Source organism: Eutrigla gurnardus (assembly GCF_963514095.1).
Source record: "Eutrigla gurnardus genome assembly, chromosome: 9".
Taxonomy (NCBI): Eukaryota; Metazoa; Chordata; class Actinopteri; order Perciformes; family Triglidae; genus Eutrigla; species Eutrigla gurnardus.
Genome location: NC_139923.1, coordinates 15,535,188 through 15,561,509, shown reverse-complemented (window position 1 = coordinate 15,561,509; position 26,322 = coordinate 15,535,188). Strand labels below are relative to the sequence as shown.

At 41.5% G+C, this 26,322-nt stretch overlaps 1 protein-coding gene across 4 annotated transcripts; it reads left to right on the top strand.

Moving 5' to 3' along the window:
- The first annotated feature begins 994 nt into the window (after positions 1 to 994).
- Positions 995 to 17,932, top strand: sin3aa (SIN3 transcription regulator family member Aa). 4 transcript variants are annotated; one of them, XM_084017994.1, is made up of 21 exons: positions 995 to 1,070; positions 5,694 to 5,910; positions 6,274 to 6,453; positions 6,904 to 7,010; positions 7,555 to 7,849; positions 8,008 to 8,256; positions 8,627 to 8,779; positions 9,020 to 9,175; positions 9,301 to 9,390; positions 10,222 to 10,340; positions 10,457 to 10,667; positions 10,827 to 10,943; positions 11,916 to 12,154; positions 12,259 to 12,442; positions 12,836 to 13,412; positions 13,966 to 14,135; positions 14,270 to 14,443; positions 15,475 to 15,567; positions 15,992 to 16,086; positions 16,355 to 16,547; positions 17,403 to 17,932. In XM_084017994.1, exons 2-21 carry the CDS (start codon positions 5,725 to 5,727, stop codon positions 17,631 to 17,633), a joined length of 3,819 nt encoding a protein of 1,272 aa, XP_083874120.1. In that variant the 5' UTR covers positions 995 to 1,070; positions 5,694 to 5,724; the 3' UTR covers positions 17,634 to 17,932. The 4 variants fall into 4 exon arrangements, with proteins under 4 accessions (XP_083874120.1, XP_083874119.1, XP_083874118.1 ...); XM_084017993.1 differs by having other exon boundaries at positions 6,256 to 6,453; positions 9,304 to 9,390; XM_084017992.1 differs by having other exon boundaries at positions 6,256 to 6,453.
- Positions 17,933 to 26,322: the final 8,390 nt, after the last annotated feature.

Here is a 26,322-nt window from a genome sequence, read left to right as displayed (position 1 = left end):
AGGTAATTACAACTAAAAAATACAAAGGCTTTGTTCAGACTAAAGCTACAAGATGCATACATATTTACATTGGAACAAATTTTAACATCTAACCATTTTATATTTATTCCAATTTATATATTTCTTTATATTTATAATTATATCAGAAATAATAATGGAACACAAAAAGTATATAGTAAAATGTATATTGCAGCAGATAATGTTTATCTGCTGCAATATACTACAGGTAAAATATAAAAAGGACCTAGAACAATTCAAGCGCAATTATATTATATTTAAATATGTTATAATTCATATAAAGAGACGGTGTATGTAAGGGGGGGGCAGGTGTTCTCCTTTTGCCTTCATTGGCAGTAATTATGGAAATACAAACACAATGTTGGAGTAGTTACTTTATTTGATATTTGGCAATTGCACTGAATGTACAGACAGTGGTGGAAGAAGTACTCAGATATTTCACCTAGAAATCAAAGCAGTCACAAAACAACGTGAAAAATAAAGTGTAAAGTTAAAGTCTTGGTTTAAATGTTTACTTGGTAAGTAAAAGTGAAAAAGTGTATCACCAAATATACTGTATGTATCAAAAGTAAAAGTAGAATGACCCCTTTCAAAGTGATATATTATTTCATATATATCTCATTGGATTACTGATGATCACTGACATAGCTGGTGATAATTTGAATTTCTGATGTTTACATTTTAACAATGCATCATATTTTATTTGTTGAGCACGTTTTGTATCTTCAAATATTAATATGCCAACTAACTATAGCAGCCAAACAAAATGTAGTTGAGTAAATAGTAGCCTACCGTGGACAAAAACATAAATTGAGTAAATATACTTTATTATTGTCCGACAGTGTCCCCTATCATTTCCTTCCACTGTAAAGATGCTGCGTTTAGATTATAGTCATGGAGACACTGTTGTTTCACTGCTGCTGCCTCGGTTTTAGCGGGTGATATTCAAAATAAAATGACGTGTATTGTAGTATGCGCCAATGCCAACGGAGGTGGGCGTATCTAACTATTTTGTTACAAACACGAATCCGGAGTAAGGAGTCTTTTCCTGGGTATGTAACAGCTGGTTAAACTCAATAATATTAACAGTATTGCTGATATAAAAAGTGAACGCTGTTCATTTCGAAGCCGAAAGCCTTTTATAGTCAGTTGCGCCCCGTGCTTTCGTGTCCAAATTAATTAAAAGGTGGCTTTTTATGGTCGTAAGCGACTACAGAACAGCCCAAAAGCATAACGCGGTAGATGGCTAAATCGACAGGACGTCATTTTGTCGGCTAGTAAACAATCTCCCCCGGGCTGCGTGGTGAGAATGTGAGGCTTCCCGCTGTCTGGAAGTCGAAACGTTCGCTCTGCAGCGTTGTGCGAGCATGTAACGCTAATGGAGCTGTAGGGGGAGAGGGAGTTGTTGTGGTGAGACGTGTTAAGACATTTTACTCCCGGCTATAGAAGTAAACAAATACCACGATTTGAGAGCGCAGCCGTCCCCTCTGCAGAAAAAAATGGGGGCTGCGTGTTGTTTGGGAGCGCGGGGGAATGGCGTTGCTCCGTCGCGCCGATGTTTCACACAGCGACGCCGTAGTTGCCGTTTCGTTTGACTTTGGCATTGTTTAGTAAGGGCAACTGGATCCGCTCCCGCCGCCGAGCAAAGACGCGGTGTTAGCCGCCTACAGGCCCTACTTCGCCGTGCCCGCCGGTGTCCGCGCGCAGCTTCGGTTACCAGATGATGCGTTTTGGTGCCTTTTGTTTGGAGAGTGCAGCCCGTGAATACCCACGTCCACCGCCGCCGAGTGCAAGGGGGTTGGCTGATCCTCCCGACCGTGTGCACCGTGTAGTTGGGTGTTGTGGGTGATCTCCACAGCCCGCGGTGCATTGTCTTGCATGCTTTTGCACAAAACTCAGTGTAATTATAATTGTTAAGCTGCCGAAAAATACTATTTTAGTGTTCTTTTAAAGCATTTAAACCGGGTTATTTTTTTCAAATACTGGATACCGTTTTGAATATGTTGGGGGTTTTTTTGCAAAGAGGCACGCAGTTGTGTGGGGAGAGCCAGTCTGGATCGTGGATGACTGTGTGTGTGTTCTGCAGCCTAGTGTCGCTACTGGATCCTCTGCCTGAGCTGGAATGAGGAATCCCGGGGTGGTTTTGCAGCTCCGCCTGTCGTGGGCGATGGTTTATTTTGGAAGTTCCACCTTTTTGGGATTCGCAATGACTGTTGAATGCAATGATTGGTTGAAGTGTCCACAAAAGAGGAGGGACACGAGTGCAAAAGCAGACTCCCTCCTAACAGAGTCACGTGTTACCAAACTCCAGGAAGTAGCTAGTTTTGAAGATAGATCTTGATCCATCAGAGGGACAGATAGATAGGACTCGCAATATCTTATAGATCCAATCACAGCGCCTGGTAATTTGCTGTGGCCTACATGCTTAGTGTTAAGTCTACAAGTTGGTGTGTATTTTGTTGTTTCACAGCAAAATGCTAGGTTGAATATATGAGTGTTGAAAGCAACTATACAGTACACACACACACACACACACACACACACACACACACACACACACACACACACACACACACACACACACACACACACACACACACACACACACAGGTATGTAATATACACCAGGCTCGATTACAAAGGGCCGCAATGTAACAATGTAATAATGGCGTGGCCCTGCCCTGTAAATGAAGTGTCAAAATATAATTGTAAGACCTTTATTCAATTTAGTTGATATTATGCTCACATGGTACATTTATAAAGTTGTGTTTCATCAATTTACCAAAATTAACTGACATACAAATATCCTGAGATCGGGCAATATTCCACTTAAGAGTACTTGTTTTGTGCAAACTACTTTCATGCTGATAAAGTGTGCTCTACTTGATGAAAACTAGGAGGGAACAGTGGTAAATACGATCAACTGGTGTTCAAGTTAATGTCATTACACAAAGACAACTATATACACATGTGTGCACACACATAAACACACACAGTGTGTGGAAGAAGGCCTCCATAGGGTTCAAAAACGTTTATTTTTTTCAAGTCATTTTTTGTTAAGATACCATATAATCCAACCTTAGTATCAATATAATTGTAGAAGTACAAAAAAAGTACCTCTGGAATATGTTAACAGATGGGAAGGAGTCACATTATTGTGCAGGATAAACAATAACCCTGTAGGACAAAGTCCGTTTTTCAATGGTAAAAAACAACACCTAAAGTAAATGTGAAGCAGCCTTTATACTGCCAGGGTCTTACAGTCACCTATAATGCTATAGTATCCACACATAATACAAGCGGGACTCCTCTTACCGCTGGTATTGTCGCGCTTCAAGTCAAAATGGGCGTGCATGGTGGCTGTGCGAGAAAATTCCCGATTGACAGTTCAAACTCACAACCCGGTTCCATTGCCCCGCCCTTCCGTGTATTCACTGAATGAATAGACCTATAGCGCCTGCTCGGGGGCGGGATTATCTACGAAGCCCCGCCTCCATCTAGAGCTAACCGAACGGAGATTGTTTTCCTCTCTCTGGGAGATTTTCACTTTGCAGCCCGCAGCTTTGATTGTTTATTTTAAATCCCACGCAACTGATAAATTGCTTTTAGCACATTCATCACGTTGGCATCTTCTCCGACCAGAGGTGTTGCGGTTAACCCACAAATAACGGATTATCGAGGCATCATTCGCGATCTTCGGCTTGCTATTGGTGAGAGGGGTGAGTTCAGTTGAATTCATTCAGCAAGCTAACACAGCTATAGCTACATAACTACCGTTAGCAGACGTTTTAAGTACATCACACGGGTAATCGACCTTTCTTTGCATGTCATTCATTCGTAACAAAACCCGATATAAGTAATCTAATAAACCGTCCGCTAGTTTCGGATAGCTTGTTTCAGCAACAGCAAACCAGATCGCTAACGGTTAGCTGCATGTGGTTAGCCCTGGACGGTGCTCTGTGTCACAACTCATGTTGTTTACATTATCTAGCGTTAGAAGCTAACTGGCAGCTCACAGACACTGTCGACAAAACGAGTTCCCGGCATGGTTATTACAAACAAATGCTTTCTTATACTTTTTAACTACACACCCGTTCAGACGTCTAGCACGCGAGTGGCTTTTCGCGCTTACCTGCCTGAAATGGAGTGTAATTTGCAGCACCCCTGCGCCACGCTCTAAATGGCGGGCGTGTGGAAAGCGTCGTGCTCTAACTCGAGGTCGGTGCTTGTGTTGCCAGGCCATAAAGGGGATGGTGAATCGCTGTTGTTAGCTAACGGCAGTTAGCTTGTAGCTAGCGGACATAGCCGCATTTGCCTATACGTGACTATACCGTTACTAAACCAAGCAAAGGTGAGGTTTCTATAAATACTGCAGCTTCGTCTTCCTCGGACGCGACTGTTGGCAGCGAGACTTTTGTTGGTTAACAGCCTCACTGTCGGAAGCGCTAACAGTACACTTCGGTTTGACAGTGGTTATGCCACTTTTGCTCAATATTCGAGTTTTTAAACGTAGTTAATTCTTCCGCCGGGAGGGTTCTATCTCTGTCTTTCTTAACGCGATACGTTTAGGTGCTTATGGAGTTGTTGCTGTCTTGAGGAAGTTGTGGCGGACTGACTCGACTCCCACGTTCCCACAGCACCTGTTTGTTGCATCGGTGACGTAGGCTGTCTGTAAAACTTGCAGTCGCCATAGCCAATGAAACGCATTCAGTGCAGCTTAACATTTAGATACATTTAGTCATCACTTCAGCACCGAGTGAGCGCCTCGTTTAGTTGACGGCATAAGAAAGGCATCGTGGGGAGAAAATGGTAGCTTTTTACACAGTGATGTTTTGCACTATTCTCTCATTTGCTGTCATATTTAAACCCAAAGTAGTTTGTAAAATATTCACAGGGGTTTATTGCAAGTTCTGTACTTTCAATCCGATGTGTTGCGAATTGATTACAATTTAGATGGAATAAGTCTTCAGGGTAGGAAACTGTTGAACTATTTATAACAAGGAGGGTAAACTGTATGAAAGGTAATAATGTCATGGTCTTTCAGTAAACCTTGAGATTTTCCCCATTGTCAAATTATTTTTTACTTGTATACCAAACAAAAGGTATGATTTACATAAAAATGCACACAATAAAACAACAGGTAGTCCACAAAAGGATCAAATACTGTACATTGTTGTTTCAGGATACTCCGCCCCTCCCATAGTGCTTACTTCTCCCTTAATACCCCCGTGCACAGGCAACGCATCCTTGTATCATCATACAGTTGCTCCACCGTCTCCGCAGCAGTCCTTTGGTGATGTAGCGGCTCTGTTGTTATTTAGGTAGCAGCATGGGGCTTTAGGTTTGGGGGCCAGGGATGATCAACATATACTCTGTCTGTATACAATTCTAGGTGTGGCGGTGCTTGAGAGTACCAATGAGTCACCACAAAGTTAATCTTACGTCAGTGTAACATTGACCTAGTACCCAAAAGTATAACACAACCTAAAACTGACAGTGAAACTGGCACTGTGTGTATCTATAAATTCACAGTAGAAGTAAAAAAAAAATTAAAAAAAATACTGCCATATGCTCCTCAACACATTAGTGAATGAAATTAAGTGCTGATTTAATTAATTCTAACTTGACAGAAGCTCGCCAGTGTGTAATAAGAATCATATGCTCTTTATGTGCAGGTCTCTCAGCTACTACGAGTATGAGTTCATAATGAAGCGACGACTGGAGGATCAGGAAACGGTTTTTGCGTCCCAGCAGCGGCGCCTCGCTGGCAACGCGGAGGCTTTCCAGCATCGTGTCCTGGCCCCTGCGCCAGCCCCAGCTGTGTATGAGGCCGTGTCTGACAACATGCAGCCCACAGCAGGCGTCCAGTACTCCGTCCCCCAGGGATACCAGGTATATGCCGCTTGTCAAGGACAGATTTGTTTTTCAGCTTGCTGAATTTTAGATTTATAACCAGGTCAAATACAGCAGTTTTAAGTCACCCGTTACCAATAACTCAGACTGTCATTTATAACCCATGTCAGTTTGTGTTGATTTAGAGATTGGAGCTCTGTGGGGGTTTTTTGTAAGCTGCTTACATGTCTTCTTTTTTTATGAAGATAAATTGCTTAACATATTTATTGTTGTAAATACCTGTATGTAGTGAATTAATGTTCCTGTTATGACAATGTCATAGTGCTATGCAGCATATATCTTGCCAGATATACTGAAGTTAACTACTTGTCGTCATTGTTATAGGTGTCTCTACTTTCCCAGGTTCCCACCGTGGCCCAAAACAGTGGCGGGCATGGGCACACCCCGAGCCCGGCCGTCCATGGTGGGTCCCACCACCACAGCCCAGCAGTCCAGTCCCATGGGTCCTCAGTGATGTCAGGGCACAGCCATACAGCTGCTCCCCAAGCCTCTGCACAGGGCCAGCAGTTCCAGAGGCTCAAGGTTAGACGGCTCATTATATATTGACAGGTTATTAGTGTTGTCACTTTCAATGGGAAACCTGGAAATGTTAAGGAGATTTCATGCCAAACAAATTCAAATAAATAAACATAAGAACTTCAAGGGAAATATGTATATTTTAACCCATTAATTTAGTTTAGTTTATTTGTTGGTTGCTTGTAGTTTGAGTACATTTCTTGTTAGTATAAGGGCCAGTACATCCTAACTGTAAAAAAAACCACATTTATTTATCTACTGCTTTTTCCCCCTACCTGTCAAGTTTTCAAAATGTGATGTTGGGGTAAATAAGTGCTGATGAGTAGTTATTAAGTTACGGTTTACTGTTTGCATTTTTATTATCAGAATCAGGACACTGCTGCCAAAAGTGAAAGGAGGGGAAAACACAGATTTGCAGATTGATGAAATTGACATTCTCTCTTCTCTGTCCGAAAGGTGGAAGATGCGTTGTCTTACTTGGATCAAGTGAAACTGCAGTTTGGCAACCAGCCTCAGGTCTACAATGACTTTCTGGACATAATGAAAGAGTTCAAGTCTCAAAGGTGAAGCCACTGTTGTACTGTGTTATTAGGATGCACACTCAAGTTCGTCCAACTTTGTGTTCAAAATCCAACTTATGAGTTCTAAATTGTTCAGTCCTACCTTGAACAACAGTGTCATGGTAACTCGTTCGCACAAATCTCAATGCCCCACAAGGTTGGCAGTTTTTAAAGGCACTCACATGAGGATGGAATTAGTGACTTAATTATATACATAAGAAATGTTAAGATATTCTTCAGGTAGAACCACAAGTCAAAAAGACCTGATAGTCTTACTTCAATATCAATTCCTCAACAGTTTTAGTCATTGTTCGTTATTCTACAACTAATATTATTTTGCCATTTTGTGAATTTACTTAGAGAGCACACTACTAGAAGCACATTACTAGAAAACTTCCATTTGTTGAGTCAGAGTTTTTGGTAGTCAAGTTTGGCTTGTACTAATGTTTTTTTGACACACTAACCTCAAATTACAAAGTGTTTGGCAGCATGAGTCAGAGTGAATTTGAATTAATTCTGACTTTTCAATTATTATTTTTTCCTACAGTATTGACACCCCTGGGGTCATCAGCAGAGTGTCACAGCTCTTCAAAGGTCACCCCGACCTCATCATGGGTTTCAACACCTTCCTGCCACCTGGCTACAAGATTGAGGTGCAGAGCGCTGACCTGGTCAACGTGACCACACCAGGTCAGATCCACCACATCACCCCGCATGGCATTTCAGTCCAGAACATCCCCATAACAGGAGCAGCTACCCTACATCCGCCCCAGCTCCCATCTGCTGCGACAACCGCCGCACTGCCCCTTCTGGTGCAGCCCACCCCTGCCAAGATGAGCAAGGTGAGTAATTCAGAGTGGGAAGTGAGTGATGGGCACCAGCAGAGATGTACAGTACATGTGTTTGGTTATTCTCCACAGGTTTGAAAAGTTTTACAAATTTGTCATGTAGCATCTGGTTCAATAACCCTAAAAACTTTGAATGTCCTGGCCTTTGTCAGCCTCTTCAGCCCCAGGCGTTGACACCGAGCAGTCAGAGCAATCCGTCCATCCCCGCGTACACCTCTCCTCGCTCCCCGCCCATGCAGCTCCAGCCACCACTCAGCGGGACCCCCACTGGGCCACCCATGCAAAACAACCAGCCTGTGGAATTCAACCACGCCATCAACTACGTCAACAAGATCAAGAACCGTTTCCAGGGCCAGCCCGACATCTACAAAGCTTTCCTGGAGATCCTCCACACGTACCAGGTTGGTGCCTGCAGCTGAAGCCATAGTGATGCTTTGATGTAAAACGACACATACAAGTGCATTTTGAGCAGAAAACCCAAGATGTGGATGTTTCATTAACAACATGTGCCACACTCTCAGGTGCAGTTTAGAGTAGCGTGTTTTCTACTAACTTTTACTAACTTTAATGTTGCTTTTTCAGTAACGTGTTCTTGTGCAAAGTGAGCTCAACTGCTTTAGCAGCGGCACAAGGACAAGTTCGACCTTGTTCACAAAATGTTTTCATCTCGCTGGAGTTTGCAGGCCTAAAATCTGCAAGTGTATTTTAGAATTAGGAGGGAGGCCTTTGTTGCCTCTTGTATCACAGTAAATGTGTGCTTGTCCTCTACAGAAGGAGCAGCGTAACGCTAAGGAGGCTGGTGGGAACTACACACCGGCTCTCACGGAGCAGGAGGTGTACGCGCAGGTGGCTAGTCTCTTCAAGAACCAAGAGGACCTGCTCTCAGAGTTTGGCCAATTTCTCCCTGATGCCAACAGTTCAGTGGTGAGCAGAGATACTTCTCTTTGCTTTAGTGCAGAAGTAGCTCTTACTTCATGTATGAAGTAAAAGATACTTTTAGGATGTGCTGTTTCTCTATGGAGTTTAAATTAAATACTTTATACCAGTTAATCAAGTTAGTTAATCAGTTAATCAATCAATTAAATAATTCCATTGTATCTGTAGTTTTGGACATCAGCGTATTCATGTCCCCTCGCCTTAATCAGTGTCGTGTTTTCCCTATAGCTGTTAAGTAAGACCACGGCTGAGAAGGCTGAGTCTGTACGAAACGACCACGGCGGTACAGCCAAAAAGCTGCAGCTCAACAACAAACAGAGGCCCAATCAAAACGGCTGCCAGATCCGTCGTCATCCAACTCCAGGCACCACACCCACTGTCAAGGTACATGCATGCATCCTTTCATACTGCTGAAGCTATAGTCAACTTCAGTTTCCTTCTGATTTCCTGTCTGTTTTTGTAATGATTGTACCAATGGTGTCTCGTTGCTATTTTTGGTATCTCTACAGAAGAAGCCCAAGTTACTGAATCTGAAAGATTCCTCTGTGGCAGAGGCCAGCAAGCATGGAGTCGGAACAGAATCTCTGTTCTTTGAGAAGGTGAGTTTTTAGTATTCTGTGTTTTATCTCTGTACTTATCTAAAAAGCAAACCGTAATTAAATGAAAGAATATGAACACATGATATGAAGGACAAAACCATAATCGCAAATTTAGCATTTTAAATCAAAGCAAATGCTTGGAAAACAGGGAGACTTAGGTTTTATGGGATATTAGCAAGACGTAACCTCAGAAAGTAATTCTGTTTTTATTGGTGGTGCAACGGATCACAAAAATCGCGTGGTTTTAAGTCATGGATCGGATCATCCAAAATTGGGGGCAAATATAACGTTGATACACATTTTGTTGCTTTCAATACTGATGCTTGATGAGCCATATCAGCCAATACTGATCATATTTGTTGTTATGTTATATTGTAGCAACTTAACCATCCCAAAAATAATTTCAAGTGTAATCTTAATTCAAGAGTCAATGTAATTTTTATCTTTTTACTTTGTTATGGTTATTTGCATAAAAACACACAATTCAAACAATGATGAAACTATATATATATATATATATATATATTGTATTTTTATTTAATAAAAAAATTCCTAAAGATCTCCTTCAAACAACTTTTATTGATAACTAGCTCTCCTGCTGATTTCTACAGGGATTTGTTGTTCATAATGTAGCATTATCAGCGATTGACGAGTTAGAATACCGATCACCACTAGTTTTTAAATTGATTTGTTCTAATAATGGTTATCAAAAGTAGTTCTAACTTTGAAACAGTGAACCTATTGAATGTTTCCAATATGACTAAAGATAACTACAGCTGAATTATGAAGTTATTTTTAAGGTTTAAGTATAACTTTTATTTCTCACTACAGGTGCGCAAAGCCTTGCGAAGTGCAGAAGCTTATGACAACTTCTTGCGGTGCCTGGTAATCTTTAATCAGGAGGTGATCTCCAGGGCCGAACTAGTGCAGCTGGTGCTGCCCTTTTTAGGGTGAGTACTCGGTACTCGTCTCACCTGGAAAATGTCAAATCCATTTTTTAAATATCATTTTTCACAGTACACTGTGTGTATCATACATATGATTTTTCACTCATTATGTTGTATAGAAAATTCCCCGAGCTGTTCAACTGGTTTAAAAACTTCTTGGGATATCGGGAAATGTCCCACATCGAAGCATACCCTAAGGAACGGGCCACGGAGGGCATCGCCATGGAGATTGACTATGCTTCATGTAAGAGACTAGGCTCCAGTTACAGAGCTCTGCCCAAAAGCTACCAACAGCCCAAATGCACCGGCAGAACTCCACTTTGTAAAGAGGTAAGAGTGGCACCCAGGAAAAGTTGGAAGAGAAACTAAAAGTCATACATGGTGCTTTCATTTTGTTTGATGAGTCATGTTTTAGTTTTCTGATTTTATGACAAGATGAGATAAGTGTTTGTACCTTGATGACACATTGTTTGTGTCTGCGGTTTCCAGGTCTTAAATGACACCTGGGTCTCCTTCCCCTCCTGGTCTGAGGACTCCACATTTGTTAGCTCCAAGAAGACTCAGTATGAGGAGCATATCTACAGATGTGAGGACGAACGCTTCGAGGTGAGCAGCAACATTCAACATTTATGACTTTCTGTTGATGTTGCCACAGGTGTGAAAATTAGCTTCAGGATTTCCTCTCACGTAACAAATTTTGAATTACTGCAGTGAAATTGCCCATTTGCAAACAGTAGGAGGTGAGAATCTTATACAGCAGCTGTTTTCAACCAGCACACAACCAGCATAGTTGGCACAGAGGTACTACCAAATGGATAGATTAAATTAAAAATACATTTTTATAGTAATATACAAAGCAAGTTATTTTTATGTACACACAATAAAAATGTATATTTCCAAAGACCAGTTACATTTCAATATGATCACGGCAATCACAACACATATCAGATGGAGACAAACATGTTCTGCTCATGGATGCTCTTTCCAAAAATCATCCACGCAAATTCTTCGCATTGAAGTGTTGTTTCATCGTAATGTTTTTGTATTATTGGATATAGCTCCTGTAGTGGATTTAATGCCCACATAATTTGATCACCCGAATGATTGAATCCATATCAATTTTGAATTCAAACAAATCATCAAAATTTGATTGGTTCAAGTTATAGTACATAAAAGAGTAGCCCATAAAACATATTGAAAGTACCTTGAAAATGTTTTTAATTCATTTTTAATCATTTCAGAATGTATTTAGTTTTAATTGCAGAATTAAATATGACACTTAAATGTAATCAGTTTAGTTTTGACTGATAACATATGAAATGTAAGCCAAACATATATAATATGTATATATTAAATTTTATAAGGAAAGCAATTAGTAATTGTTTGATGAGGAAATATGACCCTGAATACATTCAATTTGGATTCATTATGGCACGCAGTAATGGGTGAGGGCAATGATATATTTAAGTCATTACAACATTAAACATAGTTTATTTTTACAGGATGATTCTTTAAATAAATATAAAGGGCATACACACAAAGCAATGGATAGTAAAAGCGTTGTTTTCTCACCCACAGTTGGATGTAGTACTGGAAACCAACCTGGCAACCATCAGAGTCCTGGAGTCTGTACAGCGGAAGTTGTCCCGCATGTCAGCAGAGGAGCAGGCCAAGTTCCGCTTGGACAACACGCTGGGCGGCTCTTCCGAGGTCGTACACCGCAAGGCTATCCAGAGGATATACGGAGACAAGGCCCCCGACATCATCGACGGCCTCAAGAAAAACCCTGCAGTTTCTGTCCCCATCGTGTTAAAGAGGTGAGAGGCGGAAGGATTTTTTGTTCTTCCCTTTTTAGTTGAACATATGAATTCAGAGAGTTTGAGTGTGTCCATTACTTGACCTGACCTCATCCTCTTACCAGATTAAAGACCAAGGAGGATGAGTGGCGGGAAGCCCAACGAGGCTTCAACAAGATCTGGAGGGAGCAGAACGAGAAGTATTACCTCAAGTCTCTCGACCATCAAGGCATCAACTTCAAACAGAATGACACCAAAGTGCTTAGATCCAAGTCCCTGCTGAATGAAATCGAAAGCATTTATGATGAGGTGAGTTTCTTTATTCTGTACCTCAGTGCCGTACCAGCACAAACACAAAATATGGAATAAACATACATTTAGAAGATAAACTGCTTTGGGAAACTGTAACTGCATCATAGAAAGCATCTGTAGTTATGACAGTATTGAAAATAATACCGTCAGAATCTTGACATTTCCCAGTATACCTTAATACCGCCCAAGCCTAGTATAAAAGAGTAAATAAAATGGGTTTTTCAAAAATCTGAAAAGTGAAATTCTGGAACCACGAGAGGGTCTTGAACATAGTCATAAAATGAGCACAAAAAAATATCCGACACACTTTGATTTCAAAGTCAGCACCACACAAAATCATATATTCTATGCATCCCAAATGCTGACATTGAAATTTCTCTTGCTTTGTAGCGCCAAGAGCAGGCGTCTGAGGAGAACGCCACTCCATCCACAGGCCCCCACCTGACGCTGGCGTATGAGGACAGCCAGATACTGGAGGACGCAGCAGCACTCATCATCCACCACGTCAAGCGGCAGACTTGCATTCAGAAGGAAGACAAATACAAGATCAAACAGATCATCTACCACTTCATCCCCGACATGCTGTTCTCCCAGCGTGGCGAGCTCTCCGACGTAGAGGAGGAGGAGGAGGAAGAGGAGATGGATCTGGAGGAAGGCGCTTCTAAAAAGCACAACGGCGTCCCTGGCAGCGGGAGCCCATCCAAGTCCAAGTTGCTGTTCAGCAATACGGCGGCGCAGAAGCTGCGCGGCTCTGATGACGCCTACAACCTTTTCTACGTCAACAACAACTGGTACATCTTCCTGCGATTGCACCAGACGTTGTGCTCGCGGCTGCTGCGGCTCTACGGGCAGGCGGAGCAGCAGATCGAAGAAGAGGTCAGAGAGCGAGACTGGGAGAGGGAAGTCCTGGGACTGAAGAAGGAGAAGAACGATAATCCAGCCATCCAGCTGAGACTGAAGGAGCCCAGTGAGTAGCAACAGACACACTCTCACATGGTTGATGTTCTTAAAGGGACGGTTCACAAAATCAAAATGACATACACTTGTAGTGCTATTTATCAATCTAGATTGTTTCGGCCATAGAGATGTCTTCCTCCGCTAAAAGATAATGGAACTTGACGGCGCTCAGCTTGTGGTTCAGAAATCACGGTTACTCAAGATAATTCACAGATCTTTTTGTGAGCGATTTCATGTAGGAACGGTTTTCTTTCTCATACAGGTAATAGGAAAAATGGTCTCATTTGGGGTGAACTGTCCCTTTAATTAAACCATATCAATTATTTGCTTTTCTTATTGAGGAAGAAAACATACATACTTTCCTTTGGCTCTGTAGGCTCATGGCAAACAATGATGTTCTAATAATTTAATTGAAACTGATAGTTTAACACTACATGATTAAACATAAATTGACAAAAGTGAAGAAAAATGTCATTTAAAAAATATTGAACCAAGGAACTTCTGTTATGTATCGATCTACGCAGCCATCTGATTGTTTTACATACTATTTCCTCTCTGTGCAGTGGACATCGAGGTGGAAGATTACTACTCAGCCTTCTTGGAGATGGTTAGAAATTTACTGGATGGAAATATGGAGCCTTCTCAGTACGAGGACTCGCTGAGGGAAATGTTCACCATTCACGCCTACACCGCCTTCACAATGGACAAGCTCGTCCAAAGCATTGTCCGGCAGGTAAGCACCTGTGTCATCGCTCTCCAACAGTTTTTTTGCACGACATCAAATTAATCCTCTGAGTCATTCTTAGACTTTTAAATGGTTGTTTTTTCACTTTAAAACCATTCCTCCTCTCCATCCTCTCCATCCAGCTCCAGCACATCGTGAGTGATGAGATCTGCATCCAAGTAACAGACCTCTACCTCTCAGAGAGCGTTAACGGTGCCAGCGGAGGAACCATGTCCAGCCAGCCTTCAAGGAGCCCTGTGGAAGCAATGTACCAGCGGAGAGCTGAGCAGCTCATGTCTGATGAGAACTGCTTCAAGGTAAACGCATGAACAGTCATTGGGAAACTGTGGGCATGATGCAATTTGATTATGGGCGATGAAACATTGTGCTAAATGGAAATTAGTTGAATTGAAGTTAATTTAAGGAGAAGTACTTCAAATTACACATTTTCGGCTTCAAAGTGCAAAGTGGTTTCGTTAATTAATGCTGATAAGGACACAAAAATCCCTCCAATAACAACCATTTCTCATACTTATGTAAATTCAGTACTTGGTTGTGTTCACAACCCACCAATCTTCTCTACATTGCAACAGATTAAAACGTCTGTGTGAAATAAAAGCAGTGCAGTGTAAAGGGCTCTGTTATGAGTCTATTGGCATCTAAATCTTCTAAAATGAGGTTGCAAAGAAATACATGTATAAATACAGCTATCCTGTTAAACATGAATGTGTTGTCCGCAGTTTACCATTTATTATATCATGAGTTATACCACCAATGTGTAAAAGCAGCTCAAGGCCACCTTCGTATTTCAAGCAAATTTCCCTTTAGATGGATTTTTAAGGCTTCATTATAACATTGATAGAATGCTCGGTTTACACAAGTTTATCCACTTTCCTCAAAAAAGAAAAACAAATGTTCAAAGCTATCGACCTGCAGTGACTTCAGGCACTTCCATGCTCTCCAGTCTGATGGAAAAGTCAAGTGAGAGAAGTAATACAAAATGCATCTTGAAAAATGTTTTTATGTTGCCTGATTTTGTGATGGCTTTCTTTCTTCATGTTTACATTTATTAAACATTCTTCCGTCAACACAAACTTGGGATCTTGGGCTCTACTCAACTTTTTGCTTTTTAATTAGCAAAAGTTGAGGATAGGAAGTTAGGTACTGTTACCTGGAACTTCAGGTTCTCGGACAATTAGCTAAGAACACATGACGATCCGCCGTGGAAAACGAAATGGAGAAAAGTACCTGGTAGCAAAAGCGAGTGGAGCCGTGCAGGGCATCGTAGTGCAGAGGAAATGAGGCATGAGGCAGCTCTCTAATTTCAGCTGCACTGTCACTTTCTCAGGTGATGTTCTCGAGGAACAGGTCGCAGGTGCAGCTCACGGTGGAGCTGCTCGACACGGACGAGGACAACTCCGACGGGCCCATGGAGGCTGAGGTAAGAAACTGGTCACCCCCTTTGAAGACTGTTTTTAATATTTCCTTTTTTTCGATTTTTCACCACCTAGTGAGGATTTTGTGATTTGCCTAAATTAGGGGGACTTGTTGGACCATGTTATTAGGCTTTGACTAGTCTTACATTCCCACACTGGTGTTTAATGGCAGTAAATTAATCTCATTAGCTGCTTATGTCACAAGTATATATTTTTTTATTATATCAGGGAGCCAAATATCCAGTGAATAAAGTGCAAATAAAAGTTGTTTTTACATTCTGTCTAGTAAGAGAGTCCGCTTTTCCAGCAGGAGTGGAAAAACTAGTAAGGACCTATTGCCAACCTTTTGGTAATACTGGTGTTAGTAGTAGTGTTTATAAACCTAACTCGTGTCTTAATGTTTGTGTTATGCTTGTCCTTTGTCTGCAGCGCTGGTCTGATTACGTCGGACGCTACTTAAACCCAGATTCCACCACACCTGAGTTGAGGGAGCATCTCGCTCAGAAGCCCGTTTTTCTTCCCCGGTGAGTTGTCAGCTCATTAGTTTTTGTCAAATTTAAGAAAATCATTTTTTGAATTGTGAATGCAGTTTTGTTTCTTTTGACTCAAGGGCAAAGTTAATAGTAAGTAATTTTATTTTACTGCATAGCATCACAGTATCTTGAAAGTCAAATGCAAAAGTCGAACATGAGTCGTTTTGATTAAATTAACTACAATCAATTTGTTCTGACAGATTCCTGCCGGGGCCTCATTAATCATCCTCCCCACGTTTGTCTTTGCGCTTGTAACCAGGAATCTGAGACGGATCAGGAAGTACCAGAAGGGCAGAGAGGAGCTGGACAAAGAGGCGTGCGAGGGTGGCAAGAAATCGGTGGAAAAGGAGAAAATGGAGTGCATGTTCAAACTCAACTCTTACAAGATGGTGTACGTCTTTAAGTCTGAGGATTACATGTACAGGCGTACGGCCCTACTGCGAGCTCACCAGGTATCCAATGCTTTTTCCTGCTGCTGCTACCTCACAGCCCACTGACCTCCAAACCACTTGCCCAGTTATTCTGCCAAAATTAATTTCTCCTTCACTCCCCGACTGTGTTTAAGTTGTAGGGGGAGCAGTGAGCTTCTGAGTTCAGTGATTTGATGTAGCATTTGTTAAAACTAAAGATCCCAGTTGAAAATGCATTCGGCGAAAGAACATCATCAAAATGAAGATTTTTGCAACATATGATAATGTTTTTATACAGATCTAATAACCACAGTGATATGCAAAATGTATTTTATATTTTTTGAAACATGTCTTAAACCTTTTGGTATTGGGGATAGTTGAAGATAACGATAATGCTGCACTAATATTATTATTATTATACTATTTGTAGAATTAAATTTCATTGGTGGATTTGTAGGATTGTCATTTCCAAAATTCCCCACATATTGTTATTTAACAAACTATTCTGCATCAATCCATATTTTTCGGCGTATAGCCAAAACATTATTTTCAGCTGCCTCAATAAAGGAGGCATGCACCTTTTTATGAACAGGGCAGTCTAGCAGCAATCTAACAGAAACATCTGCATTTATGGATCTACAATAACACAAAACCTTGTTTTTCTCACTAATCCTCCTATTAATCACTGTTCACCTATGGCCTTACAGTAAAGGTGGATGTAGCATACTATTATCACAGCTGAGCTGACAGTTGGATGTGAGCTCTACTGACTGATTCAGTGCATTCAGTTTAGCTGGAGAATTCAGTGTTTAGTACCAATCCTCTCTTTTCACTTTAAGAATCATATCTGTAGATGTCATTGTCTGCCTATTGTAACAGCATCCTCTTTTTCCTCAGTCACACGAGAGGGTGAGCACACGGCTGCACAAACGCTTCCAGGCTTGGGTGGACACGTGGGCCAAGGAGCACGTCACCCGCGACATGAACGCCGACACCAACAAGTGGCTGATGGGCGAAGCGCGTGAAGGCCTTTTACCCTGCACCACCACCCGCAATCCAGAGATCCTTCACTACGTGAACATCAACAAGTACCGTGTGAAATACGGCCCACCGAGCAAGGCGCCGTAGCCGAGGACAAACAGGAGAGAGAGAGAGACTGATTACTGGGGGGTGTTGGGTCAGCAGTCAAACAGGTCAGGAGTAGAGGTAGGGATGAGGGCTTATTAATGCGTTTTTAAGGCTGACATGGGAGCACAATTAAGCTAGCGACCGTGTATGTTGCACCCGGGGCGGCAGGATTACTGATTTTACCAGCGTTTTTAGCTGGGCCCATTTTTTCGCAGGGCCTTTGGTGCCAAAACATAGGAATCGTCATGATCCAGTCACAGACCTGAGCTCTTACCAGCACTCTGAGCCACTTCTCACACGTCCCTGAGCCTTTTCTGTGGGGCTTAGCGATACATACACAGTGAGCCTATGAGAGATAGAGTGGTGCTTTTTGTACTTTATCACAACAGAGCTTCGGTTTAGATTTTTTGACTGACCATTTTGTCTGAAGCCATCAGAGAAAGAGCTCCCTCCTTCATAAAGGGATTTCTTTATGATAGTGTTATCAAAACAGTATCCATGAAAAACAATATGGTGGACAAGTGCACTTATTTAGAAAGAGGAAAATGTTTCAAAAGTTTTGTTACCTGGATCGAAGGTTTGGAAAGGAGCACAACAAAGTCTGAGAGGTCTGGTTCTGACATTCCTGCGTTGAGGCCAAATCACGATTATGTACCTATCACTAGATGGAATAAGGGTTACATTTCCTTTTTCCGAAACACATGGCAGCATTATTAGAAACTGTGCCTGAGCCCCAAACAGTATTGTCAGGTTAACATCAAAGACCACTGTTGCATTTATGTATAGAAAGAAAGAAAAAAACATTAAAAAGTAAAAAAATTAGCCTCACAACACTGTTTGGTCTCAGACTGTAAAATTGTATAGGTTGTGAATGTCAGATACTGACATGTATTCCAGTGTATGTGTTGTGTATATATATTATATATAGTTCTATTAACACAAATAATCCTTGCCGCCCTGGAAGTCAACCTTTTTAAAATGCCCTCCGCCAATAAACCAGCTTGTAAACACACACACACACACACACACACATGCAAACACACACACACACACACACCCTCTCTTCTCATTCTGAGAGGACTGTCCACATGCCGTTCACGTTGTAAATACACTGTATATAGTCTCAGACTTTTTATGACAGATCTGTGTTGTTGTGCTAGTAATACTTTCCAAGCTTAATGTGGACTTTAGTGATAAATGGCTAAAGTTAGTATGTATATGAAAAAGACAAATGCAAGACCATTTATTACAGTTTTTACCAAAGGGAGTTGATTATAAAAATAGCTGTTTCCCCCCCTTTGTGTGTTCCTTTATGTATTTTCTTTTAAATTTTTGTAGTAAAAACATGGAAAAAGTAGAAATGTATCCAGGTATTTCAGTTTTTATATATGAGAAATGACTTTTTTTTCTCCTGAATGTGACATTTGGTTGGTTTAAAAAAAGAAAAAAAGTTCACTGCCCCCCCTTTTGACAACCGACACCGTCCGTGGTGATGGCAGGACTTATTTCGTTTGTCGCCAGATGAATCGACTCCACTACGGTTTCACCTTGTGATGCACGCTTCCCTCCCTGGATAGATTTCTGCTGCGAACATCACCGTACACCATATTTTTGATAATGGAAGAAGTCACACGAGCATGTCTTAGTCCCTTTATTTAGACATTATTTAAAGTAATAATAAAAAACGATATTTGTAGCCTACAGATCCCTTTGTGCAGTTGTTGAGTGATTTTTATTTTTTCACACTAAACCTTCAGTCATTCATGTTCTGGTGAACTGGCAAGAAAGCTGAAAAATAACCACATTTACCTCTTTTCAAACACACAGCAGATATACACAGATAAGTCTTGGTTTTCTTGTCAGACACAGTTTTCAAATTGTACTTAAAATGGTACTCAAGACTACAAGAAGCAAACAGGCCCCATCCAATAAGACAACTAACTTAATTAGACACAATATTTTTTTAAACAGTTAAAGTATATTTATTGCATATTTTACTAATTGTGCAAAATGTTGTGACTATTTTTCTTTTTATACAATTGTTATTCTCATTCTCAAGATGTTAAAGCCATGTTGTCCCCACTGATTTGCCATCATACTTTAATCCTTACAGGTATTAAATTGCATTCTATGCAGTTTTTAAAGGGTCTTACATTTAACAGGGTGAACCATGCAGAATCATTGATTTAATTTCCAAAACATGACAGAGGATAAAAACCTTTTTGGATATGAACCAGTAGATGGTGTACAGAGGTGGCCTTTTGTCAAAACCTAAAAAAAAAAAATCAAATGATGTATTCCCTTTCAAATCCTGCAGAGGGCGTCGGAGGACTGTCCACCAACACAAAGAGATGCTTGCATTGTACACATACAGTATTACTGTATATCTGTGGGAGATTCATCTTAAGGTGGCTGACCTGCCACCATGGACTGCTGTAATATTACTATTAGCGCTAATATTACTACCAACACAAAAATGCAACCCAAGAACCGGGTCACGCTGTAATGCTGGTTGCGGTTGGGACTTTGAAATTCATGAGCGTTCTCTAGTCCTGCTTAGTGTGAAAAGTGTCCTGTCCTGAGATAACTTTTCATTATGATATGACACTATGAATAAAATGTAATTATATTGAATTGTTTTACGAATATTAATCTTCCTTGAAGATGAATTATAACTACCTAAACTCATTACATCACAACTTTATGGTCTTAATTTACAGATTATTAATTAACCTTTCAAAATTGAATTTTGCCATTTTGCTTGATTTACTTGGATTTCTACTTAGATTTTAGCTATGAACTTCTACAATTATGATGGCTGAACTCGCACTGGAAAATTACATTAAAATGTAGCCTGTGGTTTGACATTTAAAACATCTTTTTCTCCATGACCCAATAATGAAAACACATTAATATTTAACCTGTTCAGAAGCGGGCAAATGTTCATTTTGGGTAACACCGTGGGGTGTAAAACCCAGAGCCTTCATCTGAACTCGCCATATTCTTTCCTCTTGAAAGTCAGGTGATCGTATACATGAGTCGGAAAGGCTCCGAAAAGAGAACGTCAATCCAACTATTCTTTCATATGATTGAAATGTTAACCCTTTACTCCTTATTTTATTTAATAAATATTTCCATGTATCATTTCTCACAGGTTATTCGTGACCTGAGAGATTAGCGTTAGCCGTTGAGAGTGACAGGACAAACATCTCTTGGCAACCATCTGTGAGATTCAGACCTGATGGGGGATAATCTGCTGGGAAACTGGCCTCTGGTCAGGCCTGTATGGGTGGTCCTACATGCTGTACAGTGAGTGAGTAGAGACAAGAGAGACTGAACATGTCCCCAAACCTCACCTCCCTTACAGTACCTGCAGCTTTCAGACCCTTAACAAAACACTCAAAGACACACACCCGTTACCCACTTGGCAGTCATGGTGCTGAGGCCCTTACAAAGAGCGAGGCCGACGCATGTCAGCAGAACCCTCCATGCCTCCCACTGGCAGCGCTAACGATGAGGTCCTCGAAGGCATCACCGGCTGAGTGGGAGCGACCTCCCCCCTCCCGCCGCAAGCTCTTCTGCGTGATTTCTTCCTTGGAGTGCACACTCCTGAACTTTCAACAGCTTTCAGCTCCCTAATGTCGGCGCTTCCGCAACTTCTGACTCACAGAGCAGAGCTATTGTCACAACTACAGAGCCTGTATTGTCCCTCAAGCTTGGAGGCCTTGGCACTCACAATGCAGAGCAATTAACTCACTGAGAGTGACCACGTAGATTGTTGTGTGTGGTGAGGCAGGTTATTTATTTATTTTTATTTTTTGCTTTTTTACAGTATTTGCTGTATTTCATGATTCCACAGGTGCTTTCACTCTTCTACAGAAGAAGAACAAAACATCTGAATACTTGTCCTGTATTTGACATTGTATTGTGACGAGAAGTTTCCAGCATTTCGATGAGCTCACACTCTTGTGTGCACAAGACATCAATAACGCTGCTAAATAAGGGCCGATTATCCAAATCTATGATGTATTTTTGGAATGGGTTATAAGGATTAGAAAGAATAAGAAGCATGAATTGGCGCAGCTATAAATGACACAAAGCACTCTTCTTCTTCTTTTTCTCGACAAATCATCTGTCTCACAACTTCATGGGTGATTTCTACACTCGAGAGGCAGTTTTGGTCTATGAGAGGATCCTTCTCTGTATGGTGGAAGAAGCACAGCCCAGCTGGGATATTTCTGCATTAGAAGCTGATTTGTCCTGATGAGAAACCCTTCAGGCTCCTCTCCTATACAAGGATTAGGGAAGTCTGGCACTCTTACATAACCACTGCAACAGTCCAGGAAAAATGGATCCACCGACCACTTTAACCTTTTAATGGCCACTTTAGAAGAACGTCACTTACCAGCATGCTCTGGATGGATATCTTGTGTTGTTACATGTTAATTAAGCCACAGACCACAGGCTGCAGTGTTTAGTGGAAAGTGGAGAACAGATGAAAATGATGGTGTGTGTCCGTCCGTCCACCACTGAAATATCTCCAGAATTAGTGGATGGTTTTACAGGAAATGTGTTACACAACGTCGTGGTTCCCAGAGGATGATTCAGGATGATTATTGTTTTCTTTGACCTTTCCTCTAGCGCAGGGGTGGGGAACCTCAGGCCCGTGGGCCGTAGACTGTTTACCCGCAAGGTGATACACACACACACACACACACAAATCACATTTATTTATGATTATTATTATATTATTTATGATTGTATCATTTTTAAATTACTGTCAACGTTGTTTCCTCTCACATGATGAAATAATTATCTCACATTACCAATTGGGACATGGGTTTAAGACAAATTGGAACTAACTAGTGACTCATGTTTAGATGTATTAACTTAGCTGTTTTACTGTGGCTACTGACATGAATATCAGAATCACATGTGTTTTCTATAACAATGGCTAACCAACAGCATCACTGCAGAGTTTCAACCTCCGTTGGCCTCTACACCTGTTATGGTTTTATTTGTCCATGTTTTCAGATGTCCATCTCTGAGGCGTCCGCCTCCACCCAATATAGTGGAAGTAAAGGTTGGCTGTGTGACAAGGATGATGTGAACTTGATTGGGTCCCTGACTGTCCTTGAATGCCCCGACATGTATAAAAAATAAACAAAAAGTAAAGGCGAAATGTGAAAAAATAACTATTTACAACCACTTTGTGCAGGCTGGTCGTCCTTCTCTGCTCAAACGAATCAGGAAAGGACGCAAGGAAATCAGACTAAAACCCATAGAAAATGTGGACCTTGCATCTCCAATATTTACCACAGATATGGGCGAGATGTTCTTCAGTAATGTTTTTTGTAATTACTTGACCCATAAACCTTAAAGGTACTTAAAAGTTACCCTAGGATACCCTGAATGTGAATGTTTATTTCTTTCTCTTCGTCATGCTTGTTCCTCTCTTCTGTTTCTCTTAGCAGACATTTGTACAGAGTTGCCAGAGTGCTGCGTGTCCCCCTCCCGACAAAGCATTTATTGACAAGCGTGACTAAATAGATCACAAAATGAAAATCATTGGGGACATCACAGGCACAAAGCATGCTGGGTACACAAACGCATACACTTGGCTGAACTTGACCTTTTCATCCTTTCTTGGTGTTCATATAACATGTACGTTAATGTGCTGCATGTTACACATCTAGAGAGGGGGGTGAGTCTGCACCATCCATCAGGCTGAAATACAACACTGATTCTTCTCTTTCACTTCAGGGATAATTCCAAGTTATTACAGCTTTGATTGTATCTGAGCTTTGGCTTTGATTTCCTCAGTTATGATAACACTGAACTTAGCAAAAATATACTTAAAGGTGCAGTGTGTAGGATTCGGACACAAAAACGTAAACGGATCATGTCTGTGTTTGATTTGTCCGTTCTGGGTTGGCTTAGAAACACAATGGAAGGCTGTGTTGAGAGGACCTGCTCATTCTAAGTTATCGAAAGCTCAACTATTCTTATTTTCAGGTGATTATTGACTAAAGAAAACATACTGTAAGTGAGCGCACGCGCAGCAGTAATGATGCTAATAATCCCTCATAGATTAGGAAGACTGTGACCTCGTAACTATGGTAAGTACGGTAGTTCAAAGTTAAATCAAGGATCACCTAAATGGCTGGATGTTGGTTTCGACATACTGTTTGTGTTTCTTGTTCCACCTCATGTCTTTTTAACATTGTTGCCGTGTTCCTTCCCACAGCCCAACAATTAACTTGGTGCATTCAATTTACCAACATTACCAATAGGAATGGTGGCCAATACTAAGAAATGCACTAATTAGTCTAAAGTCTTATTTCGCATGAAATTCAATGGGCCTTTTTCACCAGCGTCCCAAACTCCAAAACCCACTCAGGCCCTGGGAGGAGCTTAACTGGGACACCAAGTGGAGATGAGGAGGGAGACTTTTGTTTTGTTTGTCTTTAGGAAGCGGCGTTGTGCTCCACAGTACTCACAGAGGCCCCACTGTTTGGTGCCCAGAAGAGAGCAGTAAGATAGCCGGAGGGGCCCCTTCCCGACAAAATGGAGCATAAACACAACAATCCCTTTATTTAGCTGTGTGGACCTGCCATCTGAACAGCAGCTTGTCATTAAATTAAAATCACAGCAGGCGCGCGCCCTGGCCCTTGCTTCCCAGAGCATTGTGGTGCACTCGGGAGGAAACTCATTCTTTCAGGGGATACCAGGTCAAAAAGCAGGGGCGGTATACACTCGTCCCAGGAGCCTTGGCGTTGAGGAATGAGAACCGTCGCCGTGCCACTGTGTTAGTCCTCACGGAGGCCGAGTGTTGAAAGGACACCATTTTAATCCCTGGCAGCCGTGAAGGACAGAGACAGATTTGCTTTTTGTTTTTGATGTTGTGCCACTTTCTCGTCATATCCACCCCGAGGAGATGACTATAGTCTACGCCAAGGCCTCTGACCAGTGGTGAGGATGCAACACATTTCACTGCAGCGAGGCTTTGGCTGAATTGGCAAGGACCACACACTCATGGGTCGTGCACCTGCTCCGGGGGAAGTGTCTTGAATAAGTTCCCCAATGGTTTTTCCAGTTGAAAGATTTGTATGGTAGCAGTGCACTGTCTGGCTCATGCGCCAAGATGGTAAATTAGCCCCTGAGCAGCACTGAAACACCGTTTAAATAAAACAAAAGCTTCATCATTTGTCAAGACAACAGAGTCAAAACCCAGATTTCTAAGAAATGGGTTCATGTGAGCCAATTCTGTTTGCATCAAGAAAAAAAAAAACTTTCTGGCAAAAGAGAAACCACTACCAGCTCACCAGAGGAAGGAAGCGGGAGTATTCCTCCTAAAAGCAAATAAAGAGGGAAGTTTAAATAACTGTAGTTGATAATATTGTTTTTGTAAAAGAGGTACAAGTGAGCTGCCGACAGTGAGGGAACACCGGGTCAGTTGTCTTGGCCCTGTGTCAAAAGAGGCGCAAAAGGACCTTCATTGTGACCAAGAGTTTCTGAGGTTCTGCACCAAAGTGATGTCACACCATGAGACATGGCCTTTTACCAGGTTTTTATGCTTTTAGATTGTCCTGTTTCCCCTCACACTGCTGGGTCAGATTTCACCGTGTACACTGACCATACCCAGACCATGTTCTAATGTGGGGACGGGTGGTGCATCTATACCAGGTGCTTGAGCCTGAATCAGTATATTAAATCGGTAATCAGTGTAAGACCTCACCTGAAGCCCTGAAGATTCAGCAGCTTCTCCCTCATCCTGCCTTAAATTTTTGGAAATAAATGATTCATTGATGAATAAGATACATAATACCATATGGTTATATGTGGCTAAATTTAGGGTCCCATTATCGTTGAGGGCCATTTTAAAATTTGATGAATCTTTTGAACTTGTTTTTTTCAAAACAAGTGATGACCAGATGTGTTGTATGGTTATATTAGCTGGACATTTGCTGATGACTACCTTCAACGCTGATGCTTCCCAATAAATCTAGAATTCATAATTAGGACCTCACCTTCATTAGCAACCAGCTCTAAAGTTGCAGCCTGCAACTGAATTCAACTCATCATTTTGAAGTACTCACCAATTTTATGTTAACGTGTTCACACTACTGGTTCAGCTGTTCTTTTTTAATGGTTTATTGATCAGCTTCCATTATTTCTTCTCAGCTTTGGTATCCTCTGGGCTTTGTATTTCACCCTCTTGTCTTTCGGTCTGACCACCTTGTTGGTCAAACAAGGGGCAGCACTGACTGCCGGGCGTTCAGGTTAGAAAGGCTAGTGAAGCAAAAGAGGTCAGATAGATGAATTAACCTTAACGCTTCTGTGTCTACGTGACGGCAGCTGAAGGGTAAAGTCACATGAGGACAACTTCTGTTTGAATTTTAAAAAACATCACGCAAAAAAAAGTCTGAATTTAAAACCAGTAGCAAAAAAAATGAAAGCCCTTCATTTTTTCCGCCTACGTGAATAGCTCATGTAAATGTGCAATCGTGGCATTAGTCACGCTGGCGCGACAGGGCCTTGCTTGGAAGCTTTCGACTGTATTTGCTCCAGTCTGTCTGCTCTTATCTCAACGCTCCACTCTGCCTTTAATCTTGTCGCTTTAGAACTGTATCAGACACAAAGACGTGTCTCTTGGGATCGTCTGGGGAAGAATCCGAGAAAGTGACAC